Source organism: Taudactylus pleione, unplaced genomic scaffold (genome assembly GCF_031769625.1).
Source record: "Taudactylus pleione unplaced genomic scaffold, aTauple2 ptg001839l, whole genome shotgun sequence".
In the NCBI taxonomy this organism is placed as follows: Eukaryota; Metazoa; Chordata; class Amphibia; order Anura; family Myobatrachidae; genus Taudactylus; species Taudactylus pleione.
The window spans coordinates 33,456-58,554 of NW_028286236.1; the positions used below are offsets into that span (position 1 = coordinate 33,456).

The 25,099-nt window shown below is 43.2% G+C and overlaps 1 protein-coding gene across 5 annotated transcripts; it reads left to right on the plus strand.

Moving 5' to 3' along the window:
• The first annotated feature begins 27 nt into the window (after positions 1–27).
• On the plus strand, positions 28–23,887 carry LOC148436297 (uncharacterized). 5 transcript variants are annotated; one of them, XM_088465068.1, is made up of 6 exons: positions 28–59; positions 4,777–4,839; positions 7,203–7,279; positions 7,395–7,492; positions 7,643–7,895; positions 20,238–23,887. In XM_088465068.1, exons 3-6 carry the CDS (start codon positions 7,246–7,248, stop codon positions 21,323–21,325), a joined length of 1,473 nt encoding a protein of 490 aa, XP_088321194.1. In that variant the 5' UTR covers positions 28–59; positions 4,777–4,839; positions 7,203–7,245; the 3' UTR covers positions 21,326–23,887. The 5 variants fall into 5 exon arrangements, with proteins under 5 accessions (XP_088321194.1, XP_088321195.1, XP_088321193.1 ...); XM_088465069.1 differs by lacking the exon at positions 28–59 and adding an exon at positions 85–208 and having other exon boundaries at positions 7,158–7,279; XM_088465067.1 differs by lacking the exon at positions 28–59 and adding an exon at positions 85–208.
• Positions 23,888–25,099: the final 1,212 nt, after the last annotated feature.

Sequence of the window (25,099 nt, forward strand, 5' to 3'; positions counted from 1 at the left end):
CGGCTCCGCCCACCCGCCGTCTCTATGGCTGCAGTCTTCCACTCCTCCCTGATAATGAGGTGAGTGACGTTTCGAGGAGACAATCAGATTGTTAAAATTACAAAGCAGAGCTAAAGCCTATTACAGATTAACAACAAGTGACGGTGGGAAGTGGGCGGAGTTACATAGAGTGCGGGGAAGGCGACGTCTTTGTGTCCAGCAGCAGCAGGTAATGTGTCCTATTATACAGGGGGAGCAGCCTGTGGTGCATTACTATACAGGGGGAGCAGCCTGTGGTGCCCTACTATACAGTGGGAGCAGCCTGTGGTGTCCTGCTATACAGGGGGAGCAGCCTGTGGTGTCCCACTATACAGATGGAGTGGCCTGTGGTGTCCTACTATACAAGGGGAGCGGCCTATGGTGTCCTACTATACAGGGGGAGCGTCCTGTGGTGTCCTAGCATACAAGGGGATCGGCCTATACCTATACTATATACCAGTGGGGGGAGGCCTGGGCTATATACCCTGTACTGTCACACAGTCTCCTCATACAGCAGCACTGGTGGTCCCATAATAACAGCTCCCAGCACACACTGATATGTGATATTATTATTATATAGGGGGTAGGGGACTGTATAGTGATATATGAGGGGGAATAACATAGCTCCCATCACACACTGATATGTGATATTAATATTATTATATAGGGGAGAGGGGACTGTACAGTGATATATGAAGGGGAATAACAGCTCCCAGCACACACTGATATGTGGTATTATTATTATATAGGGGGGAGAGGACACTACAGTGATATATGAGGGGGAATAACACAGCTCCCAGCACACACTGATATGTGGTATTATTATTATATAGGGGAGAGGGGAGTGTACAGTGATATATGAGGGGGAATAACACAGCTCCCAGCACACACTGATATGTGGTATTATTATATAGGGAGGAGGGGACAGTACAGTGATATGAGGGGGAATAACACAGCTCCCAGCACACATTGATATGTGATATTATTATTATATAGGGGAGAGGGGACTGTACAGTGATATATGAGGGGGAATAACACAGCTCCCAGCACACTGATATGTGGTATTATTATTATATAAGGGAGAGGGGACTGTACAGCGAAATATTAGGGGAATAACACAGCTCCCAGCACACTGATATGTGGTATTATTATTATATAGGGAGAGGGGACCGTACAGTGATATATGAGGGGGAATAACAGCTCCCAGCACACACTGATATGTGGTATTATTCTTATATAGGGGGGAGGGGAGTGTACAGTGATATATGAGGGGGAATAACACAGCTCTCAGCACGCATTGATGTGTGGTATTATTATATAGGTGGGGGACTGTACAGTGATATATGAGGGGGAATAATAACACAGCTCCCAGCACATACTGATATGTGGTATTATTATTATTATTATATAGGGGAGAGGGGACTGTACAGTGATATTTGAGGTGGAATAACAGCTCCCAGCACACACTGATATGTGGTATTATTATTATATAGGGAAGAGGGGACTGTACAGTGATATATGAGAGGGAATAACACAGCTCCCAGCACACACCGATATTTGGTATTATTATATAGAGGGAGAGGGGACTGTACAGTGATATATGAGGGAGAATAACACAGCTCCTGGCACTGACATATGTGATATTATTATTATTATTATTTAGGGAGAAGACCATGCAGTGATATATTAGGGAGAATAACACAGTTTCTAGCGCACACTGATATGTGGTGTCATTATTACATAGGGAAGAGGGGACTGTACAGTGATATATGAGGGGGAATAACACAGCTCCCAGAACACACTGATATATGGTATTTTTATATAGGTGAGGGGGGACCATACAGTGGGTCTGATCCAGCACGGCTCTCAACTGCATTCTTAGCTGCAAATACGCATGCATTGAAACTGCGATAATGTTAGTGATTGCAAAAGCTCAGCCGCCATTAAGACGCCCACTTCTGTTTTCTCACATCCGTCTTACCTTGCAATCTAGTGTAAACATTGGTAACATTGATGAACATCGGCCCATTACGCAATTAAGGCACGTCAGACCCTACGCAGAACTTCAAGCCTTGTCTCACGCAGTGAGTACTCAAGCTGTGTATGCCATCGCAGTGGCTAATTTATGCATGCCCATTCAAACGGACAAGCTCGCCCGTCACCACCCCAAACCGCTTACATCCTGTCACTCACTCTGCGATGGATTCTGCTCTGCGTCCATAATGGCAGTGTGATCGCTGCACACGTGTGGTGAATGTGCAGTAACTATTGCTAAATCTGCGTATACAGTTGCAATTGCTATAAATGCTGAATCAGGCCCAGTGATATATGAAGGGGAATAACACATCTCCCGGCACACACTGATATGTGGTATTATTATATAGAGGAGAGGGGACCATACAGTAATATGTGAGGATGAATATCACAGCTCTCAGCAAGCATTGATGTGTGGTATTATTATTATTATATAGTGGGAGAGGGGACTGTGCAGTGATATATGAGGTGGAATAACACAGCTCCCAGCACACACTGATATGTGGTATTATTATTATATAGGGGGAGAGGGGACCGTACAGTGATATATGAGGGGGAATAACACAGCTCCCAGCACGCATTGATGCGTAGTATTATTATTATATAGGGGGATGCGGGCATTGATGCCTGGTATTATTATTATATCGGGGGATGCGGGCATTGATGCGTGGTATTATTATATAGGGGGATGGAACTGTACAGTGCTATATAAAGGGGAATAACACAGCTCCCGGCGCACACTAATATGTGGTATTATTATTATTATATAACAGAGAGGGGACTGTAAGTGATATATGAGGGGGAATAACACAGCTCCCAGCACACGCTGATATGTGTTATTATTATTATATAGGGAGAGGTGACTGTACAGTGATATGAGGGGGAATAACACAGCTCCCAGCACACACTGATATGTGATATTATTATTATATAGGGGGATGCGGGCATTGATGCGTGGTATTATTATATAGGGGAGAGGGGACTGTACAGTGATATATGAGGGGGAATAACACAGCTCCCAGTACACACTGATATGTGATATTACTTGCTAATGCAACAAACTGCTGAGATACATACCATAGTGTGCTAGAACCACCAGATCAGTTAGTGACACCCCATACAGGAAAAAGGAACTGCATGGGTTGTGACAGGAGCAGGGTGCTAGACTGAACACTACAGTTCTGTCTGCAGCTCTGTCCTCTAACCTGGCCCCCGCATCCTGCCCATGAGCAGTACTAACCCTGAGCAGATCAGGGACTGGCGTACAGAAAGAGTGGACGTGCAAGGCGACTGCCACCAAAGTGATGGTAGGAATGGGCAGCAGTACCTTTTGTGTTGCACTGAAATGCCCATTCCAACACCTCCATATAGTATTCCCTCTCACCTGAATCTCAACCATGTTTTTGAATAGAGATTTGCTGAAATTTGCTACATTGCGCGTACGCGTCCATTTAGTGTCAGTCAGCAGTTGCCGGAGTTCTTGTCCAACCGGGTCATTAATGATCTGTCATCCTTTACATGTTTTTTGTGATGCTTCTTGATTTATTATATCGCTGCTCTGATTACATGTAGGTCCTATTTCTGGTTATGCTCTATGTAGGTCCTGTATGTGGTTATGCTCTATGTAGGTCCTGTATGTGGTTATACTCTATGTAGGTCCTGTATGTGGTTATGCTCTATGTAGGTCCTGTATGTGGTTATGCTCTATGTAGGTCCTGTTTCTGGTTATCCTCTATGTAGGTCCTATTTCTGGTTATCCTCTATGTAGGTCCTGTTTCTGGTTATGCTCCATGTAGGTCCTATTTGTGGTTGTGCTCTATGTAGGTCCTGTTTGTGGTTATGCTCTATGTAGGTCCTATTTGTGGTTCTGCTCTATGTAGGTCCTGTTTGTCGTTATGCTCTATGTAGGTCCTGTTTGTCGTTATGCTCTATGTAGGTCCTGTTTCTGGTTATGCTTTATGTAGGTCCTGTTTCTGGTTATGCTCTATGTAGGTCCTATTTCTGGTTATGCTCTATGTATGTCCTGTTTGTGGTTATGCTCTATGTAGGTCCTTAGTTTTCACTGTAGGTCCGGTGGCAGGCAGGGAACTGGACCTAGAGTAAGGGCACTTCTACGTGCGTCGAAGGCGCGTGCACCCGAAAAGGGGGCATGGTCACTGAAAAGTGACGCGTCCCCTTTTCGTCACTCTTGGGGGCATGCCCAGTACTTACGGACATGCCGGGCAGCCCCCAAGCACTGCGGTCACTGTGATGGAATCCGTTCACCGGTGGTGACCTCCGCTCTGCCGTTTTCCCCACCCACGGGACACTGCAGCCCGCGAATGGAGGACGGAACCTGAAGGCTGTTTCAGCAGGGCTCCGCGCTGGAGGGCAGGGTGCTTTCTGCCCTTCAGAAATAGGGCAGAGCAAGGCGCCCCGCTGAAACAGTCTAGCGGGAACGCTAGGTCCTATTTGTGGTTATGCTCTATGTAGGTGCTATTTGTGGTTATGCTCTATGTAGGTGCTATTTGTGGTTATGCTCTATGTAGGTCCTGTTTGTGTTTATGCTCTATGTAGGTGCTATTTGTGTTTATGTATGTAGGTGCTATTTGTGTTTATGCTCTATGTAGGTGCTATTTGTGGTTATGGTCTATTTAGGTCCTGTTTGTGTTTATGCGTTATGTAGGTAATTGATATCTGACATTTTCTCTTTGTCTCATATGTAGTTTCTTTCCTCTTATACAGGGGTTTTACCCAAGCCTCTGATTATTGCAGACACTTGAAGTGGACAAAAGAACACTTCCACAGGTAAGATTGTCACTATCCTGTGATTTATTATTATTCCCGTCTCCCAGCCGTCTCCTTGTACAGGATGTCACACATTAATGAATAACACAATAAAGAACATTACTATATATTAGTCTGGATCTTTTCACTCTCACAAAGTCTGGCCTCTGGGTATACGGTAGACGAGGATGAAACAAGGGACCCGAGTGCCAGGTTCTCTCACAGATGTGACCCTTAGTACATCCCATTCATTTTTAGCCAATTTAGATGCACATGTAAGTAACAATTTCCTCTTGGTTGGCAAATACCACTAATATCATCCTCAGTAATACAATAATACAGATCAGTGGTAGATGGAGTATCAGCTGTAATAACCCTGTAGTTATTAGGCAATAACAGGACACATGTATTACTAGTGGTGTTAGATGGAGATGTGACTAAGGGCTGATTCTCAATAATACAGATCAGTGGTAGATGGAGCATCAGCTGTAATAACCCTGTAGTTATTAGGGAATAACAGGGCACATGTATTACTAGTGGTGTTAGATGGGGATGTGACTAAGAGCTGATTCTCAGTAATACAATAATACAGATCAGTGGTAGATGGAGCATCAGATGTAATAACCCTGTAGTTATTAGGGAATAACAGGACACATGTATTACTAGTGGTGTTAGATGGAGATGTGACTAAGGTCTGATTCTCAGTAATACAATAATACAGATCAGTGGTAGATGGAGTATCAGCTGTAATAACCCTGTAGTTATTAGGGAATAACAGGACACATGTATTACTAGTGGTGTTAGATGGAGATGTGACTAAGGGCTGATTCTCAGTAATACAATAATACAGATCAGTGGTAGATGGAGCATCAGATGTAATACCCCTGTAGTTATTAGGGAATAACAGGACACATGTATTACTAGTGGTGTTAGATGGAGATGTGACTAAGGGCTGATTCTCAGTAATACAATAATACAGATCAGTGGTAGATGGAGCATCAGCTGTAATAACCCTGTAGTTATTAGGGAATAACAGGACACATGTATTACTAGTGGTGTTAGATGGGGATGTGACTAAGAGCTGATTCTCAGTAATACAATAATACAGATCAGTGGTAGATGGAGCATCAGGTGTAATAACCCTGTAGTTATTAGGGAATAACTGGGCACATGTATTACTAGTGGTGTTATATGGAGATGTGACTAAGGGCTGATTCTCTATCACCATATTTCTTAGAGCTGATATAGAGTGATAAAAAGAAACTAACCTTTGTTGCAAAATATAACCCCTCACTTATCACCCGACTACCTACACACACACACATACACCTATTACCTCTCACAGTAACTACCTGAGTAAATAGAGGGTTTTTTTGTAATTTAAAACAACCTTTACCATGAGAGCTCTCAGATTTCAAACTACATCTTTCGGTGGTGCATGTTTAAATATGATCCCTGTTTTTTTAAGTGAGCTTATCTAGTGTATATGCTATATTAAAGACAAAGACAGGAGTGAAATGACTGGGAATACTATGGCTTTGATTCAAGTAGATGCAAAGGGGTGACTTATCGCCACCAACTAACCTGCAACCTGCTCCGCTCATGGCCCGATCCAGCCCCGCAACCATGGATATTTATATGTGTGTGATGGCACCGTAAGTGTGGCATATAGCTGTACTTACTCGTGGATGCGACTGTCATGTCTAATTGGATCGACCCCTAAATCCAGGGGAGTGTCACAGTGACATCACTTTTATCTATAGTAATAATACAGGGACATGACTGGGGAGGTGAGAGGGTCTGGGAGTGTCACAGTGACATCACTTTTATCTATAGTAATAATACAGGGACATGACTGGGGAGGTGAGGGGATCTGGGAGTGTCACAGTGACATCACTTTTATCTATAGTAATAATACAGGGACATGACTGGGGAGGTGAGGAGATCTGGGAGTGTCACCGTGAAATCACTTTTATCTATAGTAGTAATACAGGGACATGACTGGGGAGGTGAGGGGATCTGGGAGTGTCACAATGACATCACTTATATCTATAGCAATAATACAGGGACATGACTGGGAGGTGCGCGGATCTGGGAGTGTCACAGTGACATCACTTATATCTATATAAATAATACAGTGACATGACTGGAGAGGTGAGGGGATCTGGGAGTGTCACAGTGACATCACTTATATCTATATTAATAATACAGGGACATGACTGGGGAGGTGAGGGGATCTGAGAGTGTCACTGTAACGTCACTTATATCTGTAGTAATAATACATGACAGTACAACCAGGGGATGTGTCTGGGAGATTACTATATCATTGTGTGTGTCAGGTTCCTATAAGGTGTCAGGATGTCACTGTCTATGTCTCCATGCAGAAGAAGGAATATATAGAGGAACACGGGTCTGTACAAGGACGCGATGATGGAGAATCACCAGCCCCTCACATCACTGGGTAAGAGGAGACTGTCATTTATTGTACAGGGTAGAGCAGGTTTGGGAGCCCTATATACACACATTACCTGATAATCACATATATACAATGTTCTCAGTCACTGTGTTTCCTGTAGATGGACCCAGTAATAGAAATACCACAGAGAGATGTCCCCATCATCTTTATTCACAGGATTGTACAGAGGAGAGTCACAGGACCCCACAGGAGCATCAGGTAGATACCAGTACACCAAAGTGACTGTGACTATATGATCTATAGAGAGTCTGTGTGTGTATTATACACTGATTATTTTACTGTTTATTCTCAATTAAATTCTGTTTATTCTCAATTAAATTAGACGTGATTATTTTATGGGTCATTTAGAGTGAAGATCTTGTTGATATTAAGGTAGAAGTTATAGAGGGAGAAGAGACGTATGTGACTTATATGAAGGCAGAAGATATAGAGGGAGAAGAAGAGACGTATGTGACTGATATGAAGGCAGAAGATATAGAGGGAGAAGAAGAGACATATGTGACTGATATAAAGGAAGAAGATACAGAGGAAGAAGAAGAGACGTATGTGAGGGGTGATCAGAAGTGTAAAGAGGAGGAAATCCCTACAGATATCAGCACAGGTGAGTACTAAGCACTTATTGCAGAAAAGAGTCACATACTCTGTTCAGTCACTACAGCAATCTCTTATCCTACACCCTCCTCTGTCAGTACAAACTAATGAATAAAATGTATATGCACAGTGGGGGAGTCATGAGCCATTTGCTATTATTATACTCCTGCTTTCCCCCTCACATCATGTCACAGTGTTACAAGCCCAGAGAGCTGACCGGTCTCCACCCCACACTCTCTGGTGTATCTCATACATCAGGAGCCATCAGTCCCTATTATACTCCTGCTCTCCTCCTCACATCATATCACTGTGTGTTACCAGCCCAGAGATCTGACCAGTCTCCTCCTCACAATCTCTGGTGTATCTCATACATCAGGAGTTATCAGCCCCTATTATACTCCTACTCTCCTCCTCACATCATGTCACTGTGTGTTACCAGCCCAGAGAGCTGACCAGTCTCCACCCCACACTCTCTGGTGTATCTCATACATCAGGAGCCATCAGCCCCTATTATACTCCTGCTCTCCCCCTCACATCATGTCACTGTGTGTTACCAGCCCAGAGATCTGACCTGTCTCCTCCCCACACTCTCTGGTGTATCTCATACATCAGGAGCCATTAGCCCCTATTATACTCCTCTCCCCCCTCACATCATGTCACTGTGTTTTACCAGCCCAGAGATCTAACCAGTCCCCTCCCCACACTCTCTGGTGTATCTCATACATCAGGAGCCATTAGCCCTTATTATACTCCTGCTCTCCCCCTCACATCATATCACTGTGTGTTACCAGCCCAGAGATCTGACCAGTCTTCTCCCCACACTCATCATATCTTTGTCTGCTACCAGCTACTCATGTTCTTTACTGTCCACTTCAAAAATGACCTTTGTTTACGATCCTTCCCACCCATGATCCTTCCTGGCCACTACTGCCTGACATTATCAATGGTCACTGATGGTAATAACATCTTTGAATGTGATTTCTTGTACTGGTTTCATTCTGTTTTACCAGAGATATGAACCAGACCTGTATAAATATCTTTTAGGAAAGTATTAAATTTCTGCCTGGAGGTCCACAGCGAGAGCAATGGTGGATCCCGATTGTTTAAAATGTGGATTTTTCTGTTCCATTGTGTTTTTGCTGATTCATTTGAGTCCAGCTGGTTCTTTTGCATGTTCCAGTAGATCCCCTTAGAGGTTAGAGCGTATCTAACCTCCAGTGAAGATATTAATTCCTAGAGAGATACAAACTGGTCCTTTTACATTTACTGAGATAGAGATCCGGAGAGTGTGAGGACACAGCAGGGTACAGCTAGTATGACCTGTGTGTGATATAATGTATAGACCATGCCTGCACTCTGTTACACATACTGAGATGGAGATATGGAGAGTGTGAGGACACAGCAGGGTACAGCTAGTATGTTCTGTGTGTGATATAATGTATAGACCATGCCTGCACTCTGTGACACATACTGAGATGGAGATCCGGAGAGTGTGAGGACACAGCAGGGTGCAGCTAGTATGTTCTGTGTGTGATATAATGTATAGACCATGCCTGCACTCTGTGACACATACTGAGATGGAGATCCGGAGAGTGTGAAGACACAGCAGGGTGCAGCTAGTATGTCCTGTGTGTGATATAATGTATAGACCATGCCTGCACTCTGTTACACATACTGATATGGAGATCAGGAGAGTGTGAGGACACAGCAGGGTGCAGCTAGTATGTCCTGTGTGTGATATAATGTATAGACCATGGCCCTCATTCATAGCCGTTCGTTAGCATCAGTACGCTTGTTGCGTTCCGATGTTAGGAAACCACGCATGTGCCGGTGTTCCACTGCGCATGTGCGTAAGGCAGATTGCGAGCTTTTTTTGTCTCGTTCGTCAAATTGCGAACTGGAAGTGACATGTCAAATGTGATTGACAGAACAGGCCGTTTTTGGGCGTTGACGGGGCTGGAGATGGAAAAACGCAGGCGTGGCGAGGCGTTTTTTGGGCGTACATAAATTTTCAGATGCGAACGTCAAATGTGTTCGTACCAAGTCATACGTCACTGGCTGATCCTCTTTCCGTTCAAACTGCTCGCACAGCTTGGGGTGTGGATTACTTGACCACAATGGCGATGGCCTTGTCCTCCGGTCCGGGCCTCCACGATGTTTCATCGATTAATCACGGCTTGTCAGAAAAACAATCAACTTTGAATTGAAAACCAGCTTGTAATGTGTTTTGTAAAGAGTTTTTTTTGGTTAGCACAAAACCGTACGCAGGTGGAAATCACAGCTGCTAATTTCAGGATTACACAATCAATTAGCGTACATTTGTAGGAATGTTTTTTTTATTTTGGTTTTGTGCTATTGTAACAATAATGTCATCATGTTTGTGTGTATTTTACCATTTGCTTTGGCCAGGAGAATTTGCATCCTTTTTTTAATTTTAAAGTGTTCCTTAAAGAGCCCTTTTTTTTAAAACAAATTAAAAACATTTCACAAGAAAGGAGAGGGAAGTTTTGGCCAGAAAGGAATATGGGGCAAGCATAGAAGGAGTGTGGGAAAATTAGCCAGTGCTGTCATCATTTTTTTCCCCGTTTGGCTGGGGTAGGGTGGGCGCCAGACCGGGTCCGGGATGTCCTCTGGCTGGCCTGTCCAGAGGCAGATGTTGTGGCCTCTGGACTAGGCACAGGGCTAGGCACATTTGGAGGAATGGCTGTTGTTGTGCCAGAGGTGGAGGATCCTGATGTTCCGGCAGGAAGGGAGGTCGGCTCCACCATGTGCTGGCGAACGAGCTGCTCCAGGGCATTGGCGATTCTGATGTTGGCCCTGGTATTTTCAGCCAGGGCCTGACCAATGGTCACGTTGGCCGCAGCATTTTGCTCCAGGGCCTCAGCCACCCGTAGCAGACTGGCGTCCATCCTCTGCAGAATCTCCGTATGGTAATCCGATTTAAAATTGAGTTCTGTGAGGAGTGCCACTGCCTGCAAGGGGGATTGCCCTGGACTGGCTTCTGCAGGGTCCTCAGCCGGATGTACTGGTTCCTCCCCTGCAGAAATTCTGCGGCCAAGGCTCCCCTCTGGAGCAGACTCATCCGCCTGTGTCTCTGTGAGAAAAAAGAGAAAAGAGTCACATTAGAATCTACATATTGTCACAATAACATTTCAGAGTTGGTTACATCACAACATTTACCTGGGACAACATGAGGAGCAGCAAAGTCTGGCATGTCCGTATCCATGTTGGACACGCCAAACACCTCCACATTCTGCACACACCCCTGTGCCAGCTCTTCCAAATCATTCAGCTCCAATGACACAGGGGTGGGACCCCCACCTGTCCCCCTTGCATGCCTAGCCCTGTCAGCCAGTTTTTGCTTCAGGCGATATTTGAAGTCTTGCCATCTGTTGTTGAAAAAGTTGGCATTATTCCTGCGTTATTTGGCCCTCTATCCATTTTTTTAATTTAGGTTTTAACTTACCGGTGTTTGACATCCCGGGTTGCACGGTCACTCTCACCCACCCTATTGACAGCACTGGCTATCTCCTCCCACATTCTGCACTTCTGGCTTACACCCATATTCCTGTCTGCCTGTGGCAGGATGTCCACACACTTCTGAACCAAAACCTCCATCTCCTTTCTTGTGAATTGTGGCTGCCTTTTCTTTTTGCCAGCTTTGGCCGGAATACTGGGCCCAGCAGCCTCTTCCATGTCATCCTCAACACCTATTTACATTAAATTATTTTGAATTTAGATGTCAATCTTTCACTATATTATTTTTCAAAATCAGCCTTGATTAGAAATGTGAGAAATATTTACCGGCCGCCTCTTGGCCATTGTTTGGCTGGTCTGTAGCCATTTTTCCAGCAAAAACAAGAACTACACCAGACCGTTTCTTTTTTTCCGTGACGTATTTATACATGCGTCCTTATTATTCGGCCGCATCATTGATTGTGCGTTCCTATGATCCGTTCTTAATTTGAGCTGGAAAAGAAACACTATGGCTTTTGGCGACTCGAGTCGAGGTGGCGGTTGTTGTTTGTTGGAGGTTACGTTGTTCGGAGTGGTTTGTTGGAGGGAGTTGTGTTTGGCGTTTTTTTGGATTGTGTTAGAGGCGGTTTTTTGGGGTAACTTTCCGTTCGAATTTTTTTGTGTTTTTTTTTAGGTGTGGTGTTTTTTCTGTGTAAGTTTTTTCCCGTCATCCTTTTGTAAAATATGGTTCTCCTTTTTTTTGGGTTTGGGCCAAAAACGAATTTTTTTTATTGTTTTATTTTTGTAGGTTTTTTTGGGCTATGCCCCAAAGACGTTTTTGTTCTGTGACTTCTTTGTCGTGTATTGGTAAGTTTTTATTTTAACTTGTTTGTTAAATGTTCATGTCTTGTTCTTCGCATATTTTGGGGTCTTGACGGTTTGTTTCCGGGTTTTAGGGGATGTGTAAACTGCGACCCATTTAGCGCACTTTTGTAGGCTTGATTCCCCTTGTAAAAATGCGAACCATTTTGCGTACTTTTGTAGGCTTGATTCCCCTTGTAAAAATGCGAACCATTTAGCGCACTTTTGTAGGCTTGATTCCCCTTGTAAAAAAACGAACCATTTAGCGCACTTTTGTAGGCTTGATTCCCCTTGTAAAAATGTGAACCATTTAGCGCACTTTTGTAGGCTTGATTCCCCTGTTCAAAATGCAAACCATTTAGCGCTCAAATTCGTGTTTTTTTAAAATATGGGATCAAATTGTGGAAGTTCTCTCAATGTAGGTTTACTATTGTTCGAAATGTGTGCTCACCCCCTTTATTTTGGCCCATTTTAAAAAAACACAAGATTACAAAATGGCCAACCCAAATTAAAAAATTTTTTTGTTTTTTTTAAATGTAGGTTTTTGAAATCATGACAATACCCCGGCATGTAAGCATCTTTGGATTTTAACGTAAAGATAAGTATTTTTTTAATTTTTTGGGGCAACATACCTTAACTACAATTCTTACCATTTCAGGTTGATGTTGGTCGTATTATTGTGGCCATGCTGCCGGAAGCCGACCAACCTCAGTCTCGTCCCAGGCGTAGGCATCATAGGCATGCAAGGCCCCAGATATATAGAACACGTGTCACCCTTTTTGGAATGCCCGATGATGAGGTGTTAAGGCGATACCGTCTTCCGCCCCAAATCATCATAGACACTCATTAATAGAGAGTGATCTTGAGCGGCATATTGACAGTCCTACAGCAATACCACCACTTACGCAATTTATGGCGGTGTTACATTTCTGTGCCTCAGGATCCTTTCAAACCATGGTGGGAATAGTTGCGGGAATCTCCCAATCCTCCTTTTCAAGGATCCTGACGGCAGTGATGGAGGCCCTTTTCAAACACCTCCATCATTTTATTCAAATGCCTTTGGATATGGGTTCCCTTAGTGTGGCGAAGGCCAATTTTTACCAAATAGCTGGCTTCCCACACACCATAGGGGTTGTGGATGGTACTCACATACCACTTCAGCCTCCAGCACGGCTGGAGGCCATTTTTCGGAACCGAAAACACTATCACTCACTGAATGTAATGGTAGTATGTGATGCCTCCCTCCAGATCCTGTCCCTGAATGCAAAATTACCCGGGAGTGCACATGACTCATTCGTCATCCGGCATTTGGCATAAATTAAACAACCTACAAGCTGGTGATGCATGGTTTCTGGGTAAGTTGAGACCTTTTTTAGATACCAATGCAACGCTTGATACACAGTGATCCTGATTTTGTAACTTCTTTTTCACAGGAGACAGTGGCTACCCTTGCACGCCCTGGCTGCTCACTCCTTATTTGGCTCCCACACCAGGGCCACAAAGTGATTTTAATTCCGCACTTACAGCCACCAGGCAAGTGGTGGAGCGCTGTATCGGCCTTTTAAAAGGCCGATTCAGATGCCTCCACCACTCTGGTGGCGAGCTCATGTATTTGCCGGATATGGTTTCGAAAATTGTGGTCCTGTGTGGGATATTTCATAACATCGCCATAAGGAGTGGTGTCCAAATGCAGCCAGAGGATGCCTTGCCTGAGGATGGCCCCCCCGAGGTTGGTCGGAGGTCAGTATGTGGGGGGGCCATACGCGATGATGTGGTGGCCCGATTTTTTAGGTAATTATTGTCCCAAATGAAGTTAGATGATACAATGTAGACATGTAATAATGTAATTAACAATTTGAACTTTTTTTTTGTGATTTATTCCATAATTTTTTGCGTGAAAACCATGACTACTACCTGATCGTAAAAAATGACTTCATGTGGACACATTGGATTTAACTTCTGGACCAAATTTGTCGTCAACTCATTTGTGGAATCATGTTGGCATGCTACTTCGTCAAACAATACGGTGGTGATAAGTGTATCAATTTGCATCCTCACTTTTTTTGGATATTATCCTATATACCACAGCCATTCAATTTGGACATTGTTATCTCTACAGTAAGATCACTAATGTGATATTATGCACAGTTTTCTTTAAACAGATTATCCAGGGTTATATGTCTATTCATCTATTATACCATTTTAATTGTTAATAAATTTGTTTATTTTAACACACGAACCTTGTCATATATTATCTATACCCCCTGACACACCGGCTGCTTTTTCTTCATACTTCGTCAAACCGTTCTTGATTGTTTTGTTTTTGTATATTTTGTGTGTAGGCTGATTTTTGAAGAGTGTTTTCACTGTGTGTATTTATTGTCCTTAATCACATTGTGTTTCTTAATTTTGAGTAAATAAATGTTGGTAACGTTAAAAAAATCCTTTCTAAATTACATGCAAGTGTAACCGTGTTCAAAAAATGCAAACTTGCTTAAGGGCTAATCCTGTAATGTTTTAAATTTTGCAGTATTTTACCATGCTTAGTGGCTCAAAACAAACACCCAAAGGTATTATGTGGAATCAGTATGTTTTCTAATCTCGGCCTAAACAGGTTTCATTTAATATTTACCTTTCCCCCACCCCAAAAAACAAAAAAAAAAACGACAAACCTATTAGTATTGTTAGGTGTTGAATGTGCCAGCTTACATAATTCAGCTTTCTAGAATCTAAGTTACATTACTTTAAAATACTTTCTGCAGTAGTCGACTTATGTAAGGTTAAACAATATAATATTTACACAGAAGGAATGAGACTTTAAACAAAATTTTTTTTTTTTTTTAAAGAAAACATGACCAAATTTGGCACAAACAAAAAAATTAAGGTCGTAGGATCCCCGCCATGTGATCGAGGACCACCAGCATGCCTATAACATGGCCCCTCAACCTCTGCACACATGCTGCTGCCTCTGTCAGCCGCCTCTGGTCCTCTGTGGGTTAAAAAAATGAGGTGCTTAATCAAAAAAACCCGTAATTTTGTTTGACAAACAACTTCCAAAGGAAATACAACTTTATAAAAAGTGTAAATTTTGCCAAACATTACAATTCAAAGCCAACATTCTTGGCCCAAGTAAATTAAAAAAAATGACTCTGAAAAATCAAAAATGTAAAAAATGAGAAGTACGCAGAAAAACTACTTTTGTGGGTACCGTAAACAAGAGATACAAGTATGAGTGTTTGGACATGTGTGATATGTGTAAGGGGTAAACATAGACATTTTTAAATCAAGATATATATAACAAACATTATAAATAAGTAAAATTTGAAAAATGCACAGGCAAAGGATAACATCCCCCCCCAAAAAAAATAAAAAGGGAAACATACCGTTGACAATGACGCCTGGACCTGTAGCACAACCATCGTCCTCCTCGGAGGTCGGCAAATGCAGGTCTGTTGGAGGAGGGGTGATTTCTGAAGGGGGGGAGGGGGTGTAAAAGAGAGGGGTGGTTGGAGGGGAGGTGATGAAAAGATAGAGGGGGGTTGAGGGGAGGGGGAATTTTGAGGGATGGGAAGTATCTGAGAGGGATTGGCGTCCGGGTCTGGTCAGGCTGGGTTGGAGGGTGAATTAGGGGTAGGGTGGGGAGAGGAGGATTGGCTGGGAGTTGGGGATAGGGGACGAGGCCGACGGCATCGCTGCCGATGCCGGCGTAGACTGCGCTCTGCCCCTAAATGATGGATAACAATTTAAGTTATGATTAATTTTTAACCTTGAAAACATCCTCAAAAAATTTTTTTTATAAAAAAAAAAAACATGCACACGCAGATATGTAGTAAATAAACAAACAGGGCAAGAATGAAAACATGCACACGCAGATATGTAGTAAATAAACAAACAGGGAAAGAATGAAAACATGCACACACAGATATGTAGTAAATAAACCAACAGGGCAAGAATGAAAACATGCACACGCAGATATGTAGCAAATAAACAAACAGGGCAAGAATGAAAACATGCACACGCAGATAGGGCCGCAAAATAAAAATGGAAAGCGAAAAAAAAAAAACTTACTTTCAGCTATACGCTGGCGAAAACATGCCAGGAAGCGTGGCGTGCGACGTTGGAGATCAGACCACCTGCTCTCCAGTTGGCCAATCTGTCGGCGTGAGCCGAAGGAGCGCAGGCGGCGGCGAACCTCCGCATAGGCGGATCGCTTTTCTCTGTTGCTGATGGGGGGAGGCTGGCTGGTTATCCGCCGGTCCATTACCTCCGTCAGGACTAGAAGCTCCCGCCTGGTGAACGCAGAGGCTCTCATGATGGCAATGGTGGGATTTTGAAAAAACAGTTTTAATAAAGACCAGATAATAATTTTGATTGGCTAATGTATTTGGAAAATTAACAGGAACCATTCTATTGGTTAATGTATGAGTCATGTGTTCGACAGGCTAAAAAATCTAATGAGAGTTATGATTGGCTAAATGCAGTGACATGCGTTAGCTAATTTAACCCAAAAAATGAAACAAGTAAAATATGCGTCAGACAAAACACAGAAAACAATATGAAAAATGCAAAAAACATGTATTTTGGATAAAGAAAACCATTGTTTAAACCGTACGTATTCTGCGTGAAAAAACAAACACGGACAAGAGTAAAGTTTATTGAAAATGAAAAAAAAAGGTGAAGAGCAATTAAGCTAATTGATCTGTTGATTGGCATGATACGATTAAAGGATGGATGCAGAATGAACGAGCAGGTAATCGAAAACTGACAGGCCCACTTGCGGTTTGGACTGGTGCAAGCGTTCCCTGCATGCACAATTGGAGATGTACAGTCGCAATTTGGCACGCTCGTTAGCTAGAGGAGGGGTTGGTAGACTATGGGGCGGAAGATTAGCTGCGTACGAAATTAAGAGCGAGCGCTTGAATTTGCATTTTTCGGCTCGTACGCCGTACGTGCGTCCGGGTACTTGCGTCCGGGTCTGAATTAGGCCCCATGTCTGCACTGTAGGACACAGCAGGATACAGCTAGTATGACCTGTGTGTGATATAATGTATAGACCATGCCTGCACTCTGTTACACATACTGAGATGGAGATATGGAGAGTGTGAGAACACAGCAGGGTGCAGCTAGTATGTTCTGTGTGTGATATAATGTATAGACCATGCCTGCACTCTGTTACACATACTGAGATGGAGATCTGGAGAGTGTGAGGACACAGCAGGGTACAGCTAGTATGACTTGTGTGTGATATAATGTATAGACCATGCCTGCACTCTGTTACACATACTGAGATGGAGATATGGAGAGTGTGAGGACACAGCAGGATACAGCTAGTATGACCTGTGTGTGATGTAATGTATAGACCATGCCTGCGCTCTGTTACACATACTGAGATGGAGATACGGAGAGTGTGAAGACACAGCAGGGTACAGCTAGTATGACCTGTGTGTGATATAATGTATAGACCATGCCTCCACTCTGTTACACATACTGAGATGGAGATCTGGAGAGTGTGAGGACACAGCAGGGTACAGCTAGTATGACCTGTGTGTGATATAATGTATAGACCATGCCTGCACTCTGTTACACATACTGAGATGGAGATATGGAGAGTGTGAGGACACAGCAGGATGCAGCTAGTATGACCTGTGTGTGATATAATGTATAGACCATGCCTGCACTGTGTTACACATACTGAGATGGAGATATGGAGAGTGTGAGGACACAGCAGGGTGCAGCTAGCATGACCTGTGTGTGATATAATGTATAGACCATGCCTGCACTGTGTTACACATACTGAGATGGAGATATGGAGAGTGTGAGGACACAGCAGGGTGCAGCTAGTATGACCTGTGTGTGATATAATGTATAGACCATGCCTGCACTCTGTTACACATACTGAGATGGAGATATGGAGAGTGTGAGGACACAGCAGGATACAGCTAGTATGACCTGTGTGTGATGTAATGTATAGACCATGCCTGCGCTCTGTTACACATACTGAGATGGAGATACGGAGAGTGTGAGGACACAGCAGGGTGCAGCTAGTATGACCTGTGTGTGATGTAATGTATAGACCATGCCTGCGCTCTGTTACACATACTGAGATGGAGATATGGAGAGTGTGAGGACACAGCAGGGTGCAGCTAGTATGACCTGTGTGTGATATAATGTATAGACCATGCCTGCACTGTGTTACACATACTGAGATGGAGATATGGAGAGTGTGAGGACACAGCAGGGTACAGCTAGTATGTCCTGTGTGTGATATAATGTATAGACCATGCCTGCACTCTGTTACATATACTGAGATGGAGATATGGAGAGTGTGAGGACACAGCAGGATACAGCTAGTATGACCTGTGTGTGATGTAATGTATAGACCATGCCTGCACTCTGTTACACATACTGAGATGGAGATATGGAGAGTGTGAGGACACAGCAGGATACAGCTAGTATGACCTGTGTGTGATATAATGGATAGACCATGCCTGCACTCTGTTGGTAGTGACCGGTAGTAACGTGGGTATCTACCAGTGTAGCATATAGATAAGGTGTCTGAATACATTTCAAGTTATCCCAGGTTTATGCCCATATGTTGCGCCCATTGTACATAACGTGTCATAAGAGAGAGATTTTATGCCCGCAGCAGCCAATCAGCTTGTAGCTTTTATTTTTCAAGTACAGTTTGTAAATTGACAGAAGCTGATTGGTTGCAAATAGCAACTTCTCCACTTTGCCTCTGTGAGGTTTGATACATCTCCCCCTTTAGTGGATACTCCCCGGCCAGTGTTACTCCTACACCCTAATCCTCCTCATGACAATTGTCAGTACATACATGATGAAGTCACTGACTGTATGGAGATGTTGGGGTACAGCCGGGTACGTCTTATTATAGTACACAGTAGGAGATGTTGGGGTACAGCCGGGCACGTCTTATTATAGTTACACAGTATGGAGATGTTGGGGTACAGCTGGTCACGTCTTATTGTAGTTACACAGTATGGAGATGTTTGGGTACAGCCGGGCACATCTTATAGTTACACAGTATGGAGATGTTGGGGTACAGCCGGGCACGTCTTATTATAGTTACACAGTATGGAGATGTTGGGGTACAGCTGGGCACGTCTTATAGTTACACAGTATGGAGATGTTGGGGTACAGCCGGGCACGTCTTATAGTTACACAGTATGGAGATGTTGGGGTACAGCCGGGCACGTCTTATAGTTACACAGTATGGAGATGTTGGGGCACAGCCGGGCACGTCTTATAGTTACACAGTATGGTGATGTTGGGGTACAGCCGGGCACGTCTTATTATAGTTACACAGTATGGAGATGTTGGGGTACAGCCGGGTATGTCTTATATAGTTACATAGTATGGAGATGTTGGGGTACAGCCGGGCACGTCTTATAGTTACACAGTATGGAGATGTTGGGGTACAGCCGGGCACTTATAGTTACACAGTTTGGAGATGTTGGGGTACAGCCGGGCACGTCTTATAGTTACACAGTATGATATTTTTGGGTACAGCCGGGCACATCTTATTATAGTTACACAGTATGGAGATGTTGGGGTACAGCCGGGTACGTCTTATAGTTACACAGTATGGAGATGTTGGGATACAGCCGGGCACGTCTTATTATAGTTACACAGTATGAGATGTTGGGGTACAGCCGGGCACATCTTATAGTTACACAGTATGGAGATGTTGGGGTACAGCTGGGTACGTCTTATTGTTACACAATATGGAGATTTTGGGGTACAGCCGGGAATGTTTTATAGTTACACAGTATGACATGTTGGGGTACAGCCAGGCACGTCTTATTATATTTACACATTATGGAGATGTAGGGGTACAGCCAGGCACGTCTTTTTATAGTTACACAGTATGGAAATGTTGGGGTACAGCCGGGAATGTTTTATAGTGACACAATATGGAGATGTAGGGGTACAGCCGTGCACATCTTATTATAATTACACAGTATGGTATAGCTCTGCAGGGGCGCTAATTCCCATATCATTATTCTGTTCCCAGCAGATGGACACAGCAGCAGGAATAACTCGGGGAGACGTCTCATATTATCTCCAGATTGTGACCTAGACGATAATAACTTCTCACAGGACTCTACAGGAGAAAACCCCATTATCCCCAGTATACATCCAGCATCTCACAGTGCAGATATATCATCTGATCCTTTTAACCATGAGGAATGTTCTCCTGATAATCCCAGTAATGTTACACACAGCTCAGATCACACAGGTGATAAACCATTGTCATGTTCTGAATGTGGGAAAGGATTTACCAAGCAGATCAGTCTTTCTATGCATCAGAAGAGAGTTCACGCAGCTGAGAGGCCTTTTCTATGTTCTGAGTGTGGGAAATGTTTTACACTGAGAGGAGATCTTACTACACATACAAAGATTCACACAGGTGAGAGACCATATTCATGTTCTGAGTGTGGGAAATGTTTTCTACAGCAGAGCAAACTTGATGTACATCAGAGAAGTCACACAGGTGAGAAACCATTTCCATGTTCTGAGTGTGGGAAATGTTTTACACAGAAATCATCTCTTGTTACACATCAGAGACGTCACACAGGTGAGAGGCCATTTCCATGTTCTGAGTGTGGGAAATGTTTTACAGAGAAATCATATCTAGTTATGCATCAGAGATGTCACACAGGTGAGAAGCCATTTCCATGTTCTGAGTGTGGGAAATGTTTTACACAGAAATCATCTCTTGTTATACATCGGAGACGTCACACAGGTGAGAAGCCATTTCCATGCTCTGAGTGTGGGAAATGTTTTACAGAGAAATCATATCTAGTTATACATCAGAGAAGTCACACAGGTGAGAAGCCATTTCCATGCTCTGAGTGTGGGAAATGTTTTATAGAGAAATCAATTCTTGTTACACATCAGAGAACTCACACAGGTGAGAAGCCATTTCCTTGTTCTGAGTGTGGGAAATGTTTTACAGAGAAATCATATCTAGTTATACATCAGAGAAGTCACACAGGTGTGAAACCATATACATGCTCTGAGTGTGAGAAATGTTTTACACAGAAATCACATCTTGTTATACATCAGAGACGTCACACAGGAGAAAAACAATGTGTATGAGCCTTAAGAAATATATAGAAACTTCGGCGATATTTGCAGTACTGTAATATTATTGGGAATTATCAGAACAAGCATAAATACAATGTTAGCCTAGATTGCTGTTGATGAAGGGTAAATGACATTTACATTACTCAAGCATGGATATCCTTAGACCCTGGCCTGTAATGGAGGACTTTGGGAAGCTCTGTATTATATTATTATTGTGCTATTTGCCTATTTGTGCAGTAACAAGACCACATGATGTAATATAGGGACATAACTAATCTGTCACCATGACAATGTGCTGGGGATGTAATATGGGAAGTGGGAAACTATGACATCATGTGATGACTGGGCTGTAAGTGACGGGGTGAGATGGGCGATATAATGACATCTGTAACCTCTGATTTTATCTCACTGGATCCAGTATTCTCTGGTTGGGTTTCCTGGTAAATGGATCTCTAATCTCCTTACAGCAGTCTGATGTCTGGTTCCTTCTAATTAGATCCTCTGTATCCTGCTATTTACATTATTCCAAAAGATAAGGACATTAATATCATGATCACTTATGTAATTTATACATTAGATAATGTAATTCGTGTTGGGACACAGGAAGCTGCTGGTCCTGGTATAAACCACTAACAGTAATGTCCATTAAGTGCATCAGGCTCCCGATATCCCCAGCAGAATACTGATGTGAGCAGGGTACGTAGTAATGGAGGAATAATACAGGGACATCACAGGATAAGTAGGATCAGTACAGATTGTCCTCAGTATGTCCTGCACTGTCACCTCCCACAGTGGTGACACCACCAGTAATGTGCAGGGTCAGGAGATGGAGATTATTTGGTAGTGAGGAAGTCACAGAAAGGACAATACAAGCTTTGTTATACACGTACAAAAATATGAGCTCAAAGAGTCAGGAGATGAGGATTATTGGTAGTGAGGAAATCATATACACCTACAAAAATATGAGATATAGAGTTTGGTAACAAGGAAACCAAACACCACACGGACCTGTCTGACATCCATGTGGGGTAACACAGCTGCGTGTGACGCTTTTTTGTTAGTATTTACCACACTTTTTGACCTGAAAGTTTTTGTACATTGTGAGTAAAGCTGGAATAGTTGCCCTCTCGGTAGTGCACATGTTCTGTGATGGCCTACGTGTAAGATCTAGTGATTTGCTGTAAGACATGATTTAGTGGTAACACTGATATTACCAGAGATATCACAAGGAAGTATAGAGGTTTCTGCATGAGAGTGAGTTGTCTCACTGGCTGGTCACACTAGGCCACAGCTGGCAGGAGAAAATAACATAGAGATAGGGACAGGGCAGTCAGCTTTAGACCAGGGTACGAGCCGAGGTCAGGTCCACCGAAGAACAAACGTCAGGCATAAGCCGTGTCGGTATTGGTCAGTCAGACAATTACTATTGACTCATTCAGAACTGGATATAAACTGACATAAAGCTGTATTACTCTCACTTTAGGTACCGGTGATTATAGGTATATATTGGTGTGATTATAGGTATATAGTGGGGTTGCACCAGCTCTTCGTATTCCCAGGTTCTTGTTATGCAGTTTTTTATTGTTTTGTTTTTTAGATTTATCCTAACTTTGCTTTTAGTACCTTTATACTGTGACTGTCTTAGTATCCATTTTTCATACCCAAACAAGAAAGGTTTTGTCTTACATGTGTGCCCCACTTTCCCGTCTCCTGTCACTGTGACACCGCTCTGGTGTTGGGGATTTGCTCTCTGATGGGCACCTGCATGGATACACTGGCCTGTCCTGTTATTACCTCCTATCATGATATATATCAGCATTATGTTAGTACATATGCATTAGATAATATGTCATCTCTATTGTATGTGTGCCATGGAGGGAATGACAGCACTGTGCGAGTATCATATCCTGCAGCTTATAATACATGACTAATACAGAAATGACACATTGTACACAAGCCATGAATGATAACAGGAATTGCTCTGTATGAGTAACTGGACGTTACAGGACTATTATGTGCAGGATGTTACTCTCATCATTAATGTAAGGACCATATTATACCAAAGAGAGAAAGCCAGGACAGCTATTCCTCATGGACGGCTCCTAATACGTACAGACCCCACCTGATGGAAAATGCCAGGATGCTGCACATCTCTGAGCGTTGGATGTATGATCTGTTATCTATATACAGATGCACAGCGTCACTGTACCAGTATGCCGGGAACCTCACATCATTACTCTGTACTGTTACCTAGCTGTATCCATGTCAGTCTTGTCTGACCATAGTTGTAATGGAGTTGTATGAGCTGAAATACTCTGTGCTGCTGTTACCATTATGTTTAAGTTACAGATTTCTATCTCCATCCACTTTATCTGCTGCTTGTGTGTCTGCCCCCAGGTTTGCAGGATACAGCAGCTGCTCATTTTATAATCTGAGTTTCTTGCACTATTCTAGTAGCAAAACAATCACAATATTATAGTAATCTGTAGTATTAAATATTCAATAAATAACATTCCAAGTGTTACTACAAAAGGAAACTATATTCTTGTAACCTTGCAATAAAATGACTCTGATGTAGAAGATTCTGCCTCACTGCTGTGTTTAGTGATAACTTGTGTATAAAGGAAAAGGCGGAGTGTGGGGGGAATGAGGGAGACAACTGTAACCTTTATTATATTGGGATATAGTCGACAGCTCGGTGGTAAGATGCTAGTGGTGAGAATCCCGGCACTGGAATCACCGTTGACATCCCAATGGTAAGTATTAGGTTAGGAACAAGGCGGAGGCTGAGGAGAAGGGGGATTAGGGTTAGGCTGCAGGAGGGGAGGAATTAGGGTACTTACCTCCAGGCATAGGGTTTCTGGCTGGATGCCGCTGTTGGTATTCTGACATGGGAGGATCTACCACCGTGATCCATAACAGCCCATATGTGGGATCATGTAATGGGTACAAGGACAATGGGTACTGTGAGCCTTGGTGATGGGTCACAGCATCTCCCTATGTCAGTCATGTAGATATAATAGGACAGTTCCCCCTTATACATGGACTAATGTACCTGCTTCTCTGCATATTCCCAACTTTGGTCTGAGGACTGGAGGAGGATGCTGGGAATTGTCACTGGAACCATCTATGGTAAATCATCTCCACATTTTCTCTGATGACAACATAGATACTATTACTGATGTCTGTATTACAGTAAGAATTGGACATGAAAACATTGATAGAGCCGATGTATTTAGCTTTTGTCACAGAACATTTAGTTTTAAACATTGGTTATGAAATATCAGTGTGTTCTGATGACTCTTCATGGTTACAGCAGGACTGGCTGAGATGACCCACCACCTCCTAGTAATGGTAGGCTGGCTTTTACTGTGCTTCATGCTCAGCAGTGATCACACAATGCTCTGCCACCTGTGACCCCCATGTGACTGTCCTGATGGACTCTGAGCTTAGCCAATCAGCAGTGCACTTTGTCATTGCCAGGCAGAGCTGCTCTGCTGTAACATACTGAGTGTTACCATCACGTCATAGACAACTAGCCGCAGCCCAAGCTGCATGTCTGGTTGAAGATTCTCTGAAGTTAGTGGGGGTAGGTCGGCCACAGGAGTCAGTCACAGTGAGCTAACATTGGAACTGAACTGTCAATGATAAGGAAACATTGGAACCTCAGCCTTGTTGGGTAAGCCACTTAACATTGGATCCAAGCCATCGATAGTGTGATCTGGCAACATTTATAATGCTGCAATGAGAATGTCACTATTAACCACGTTGATAGTCAACATGTAG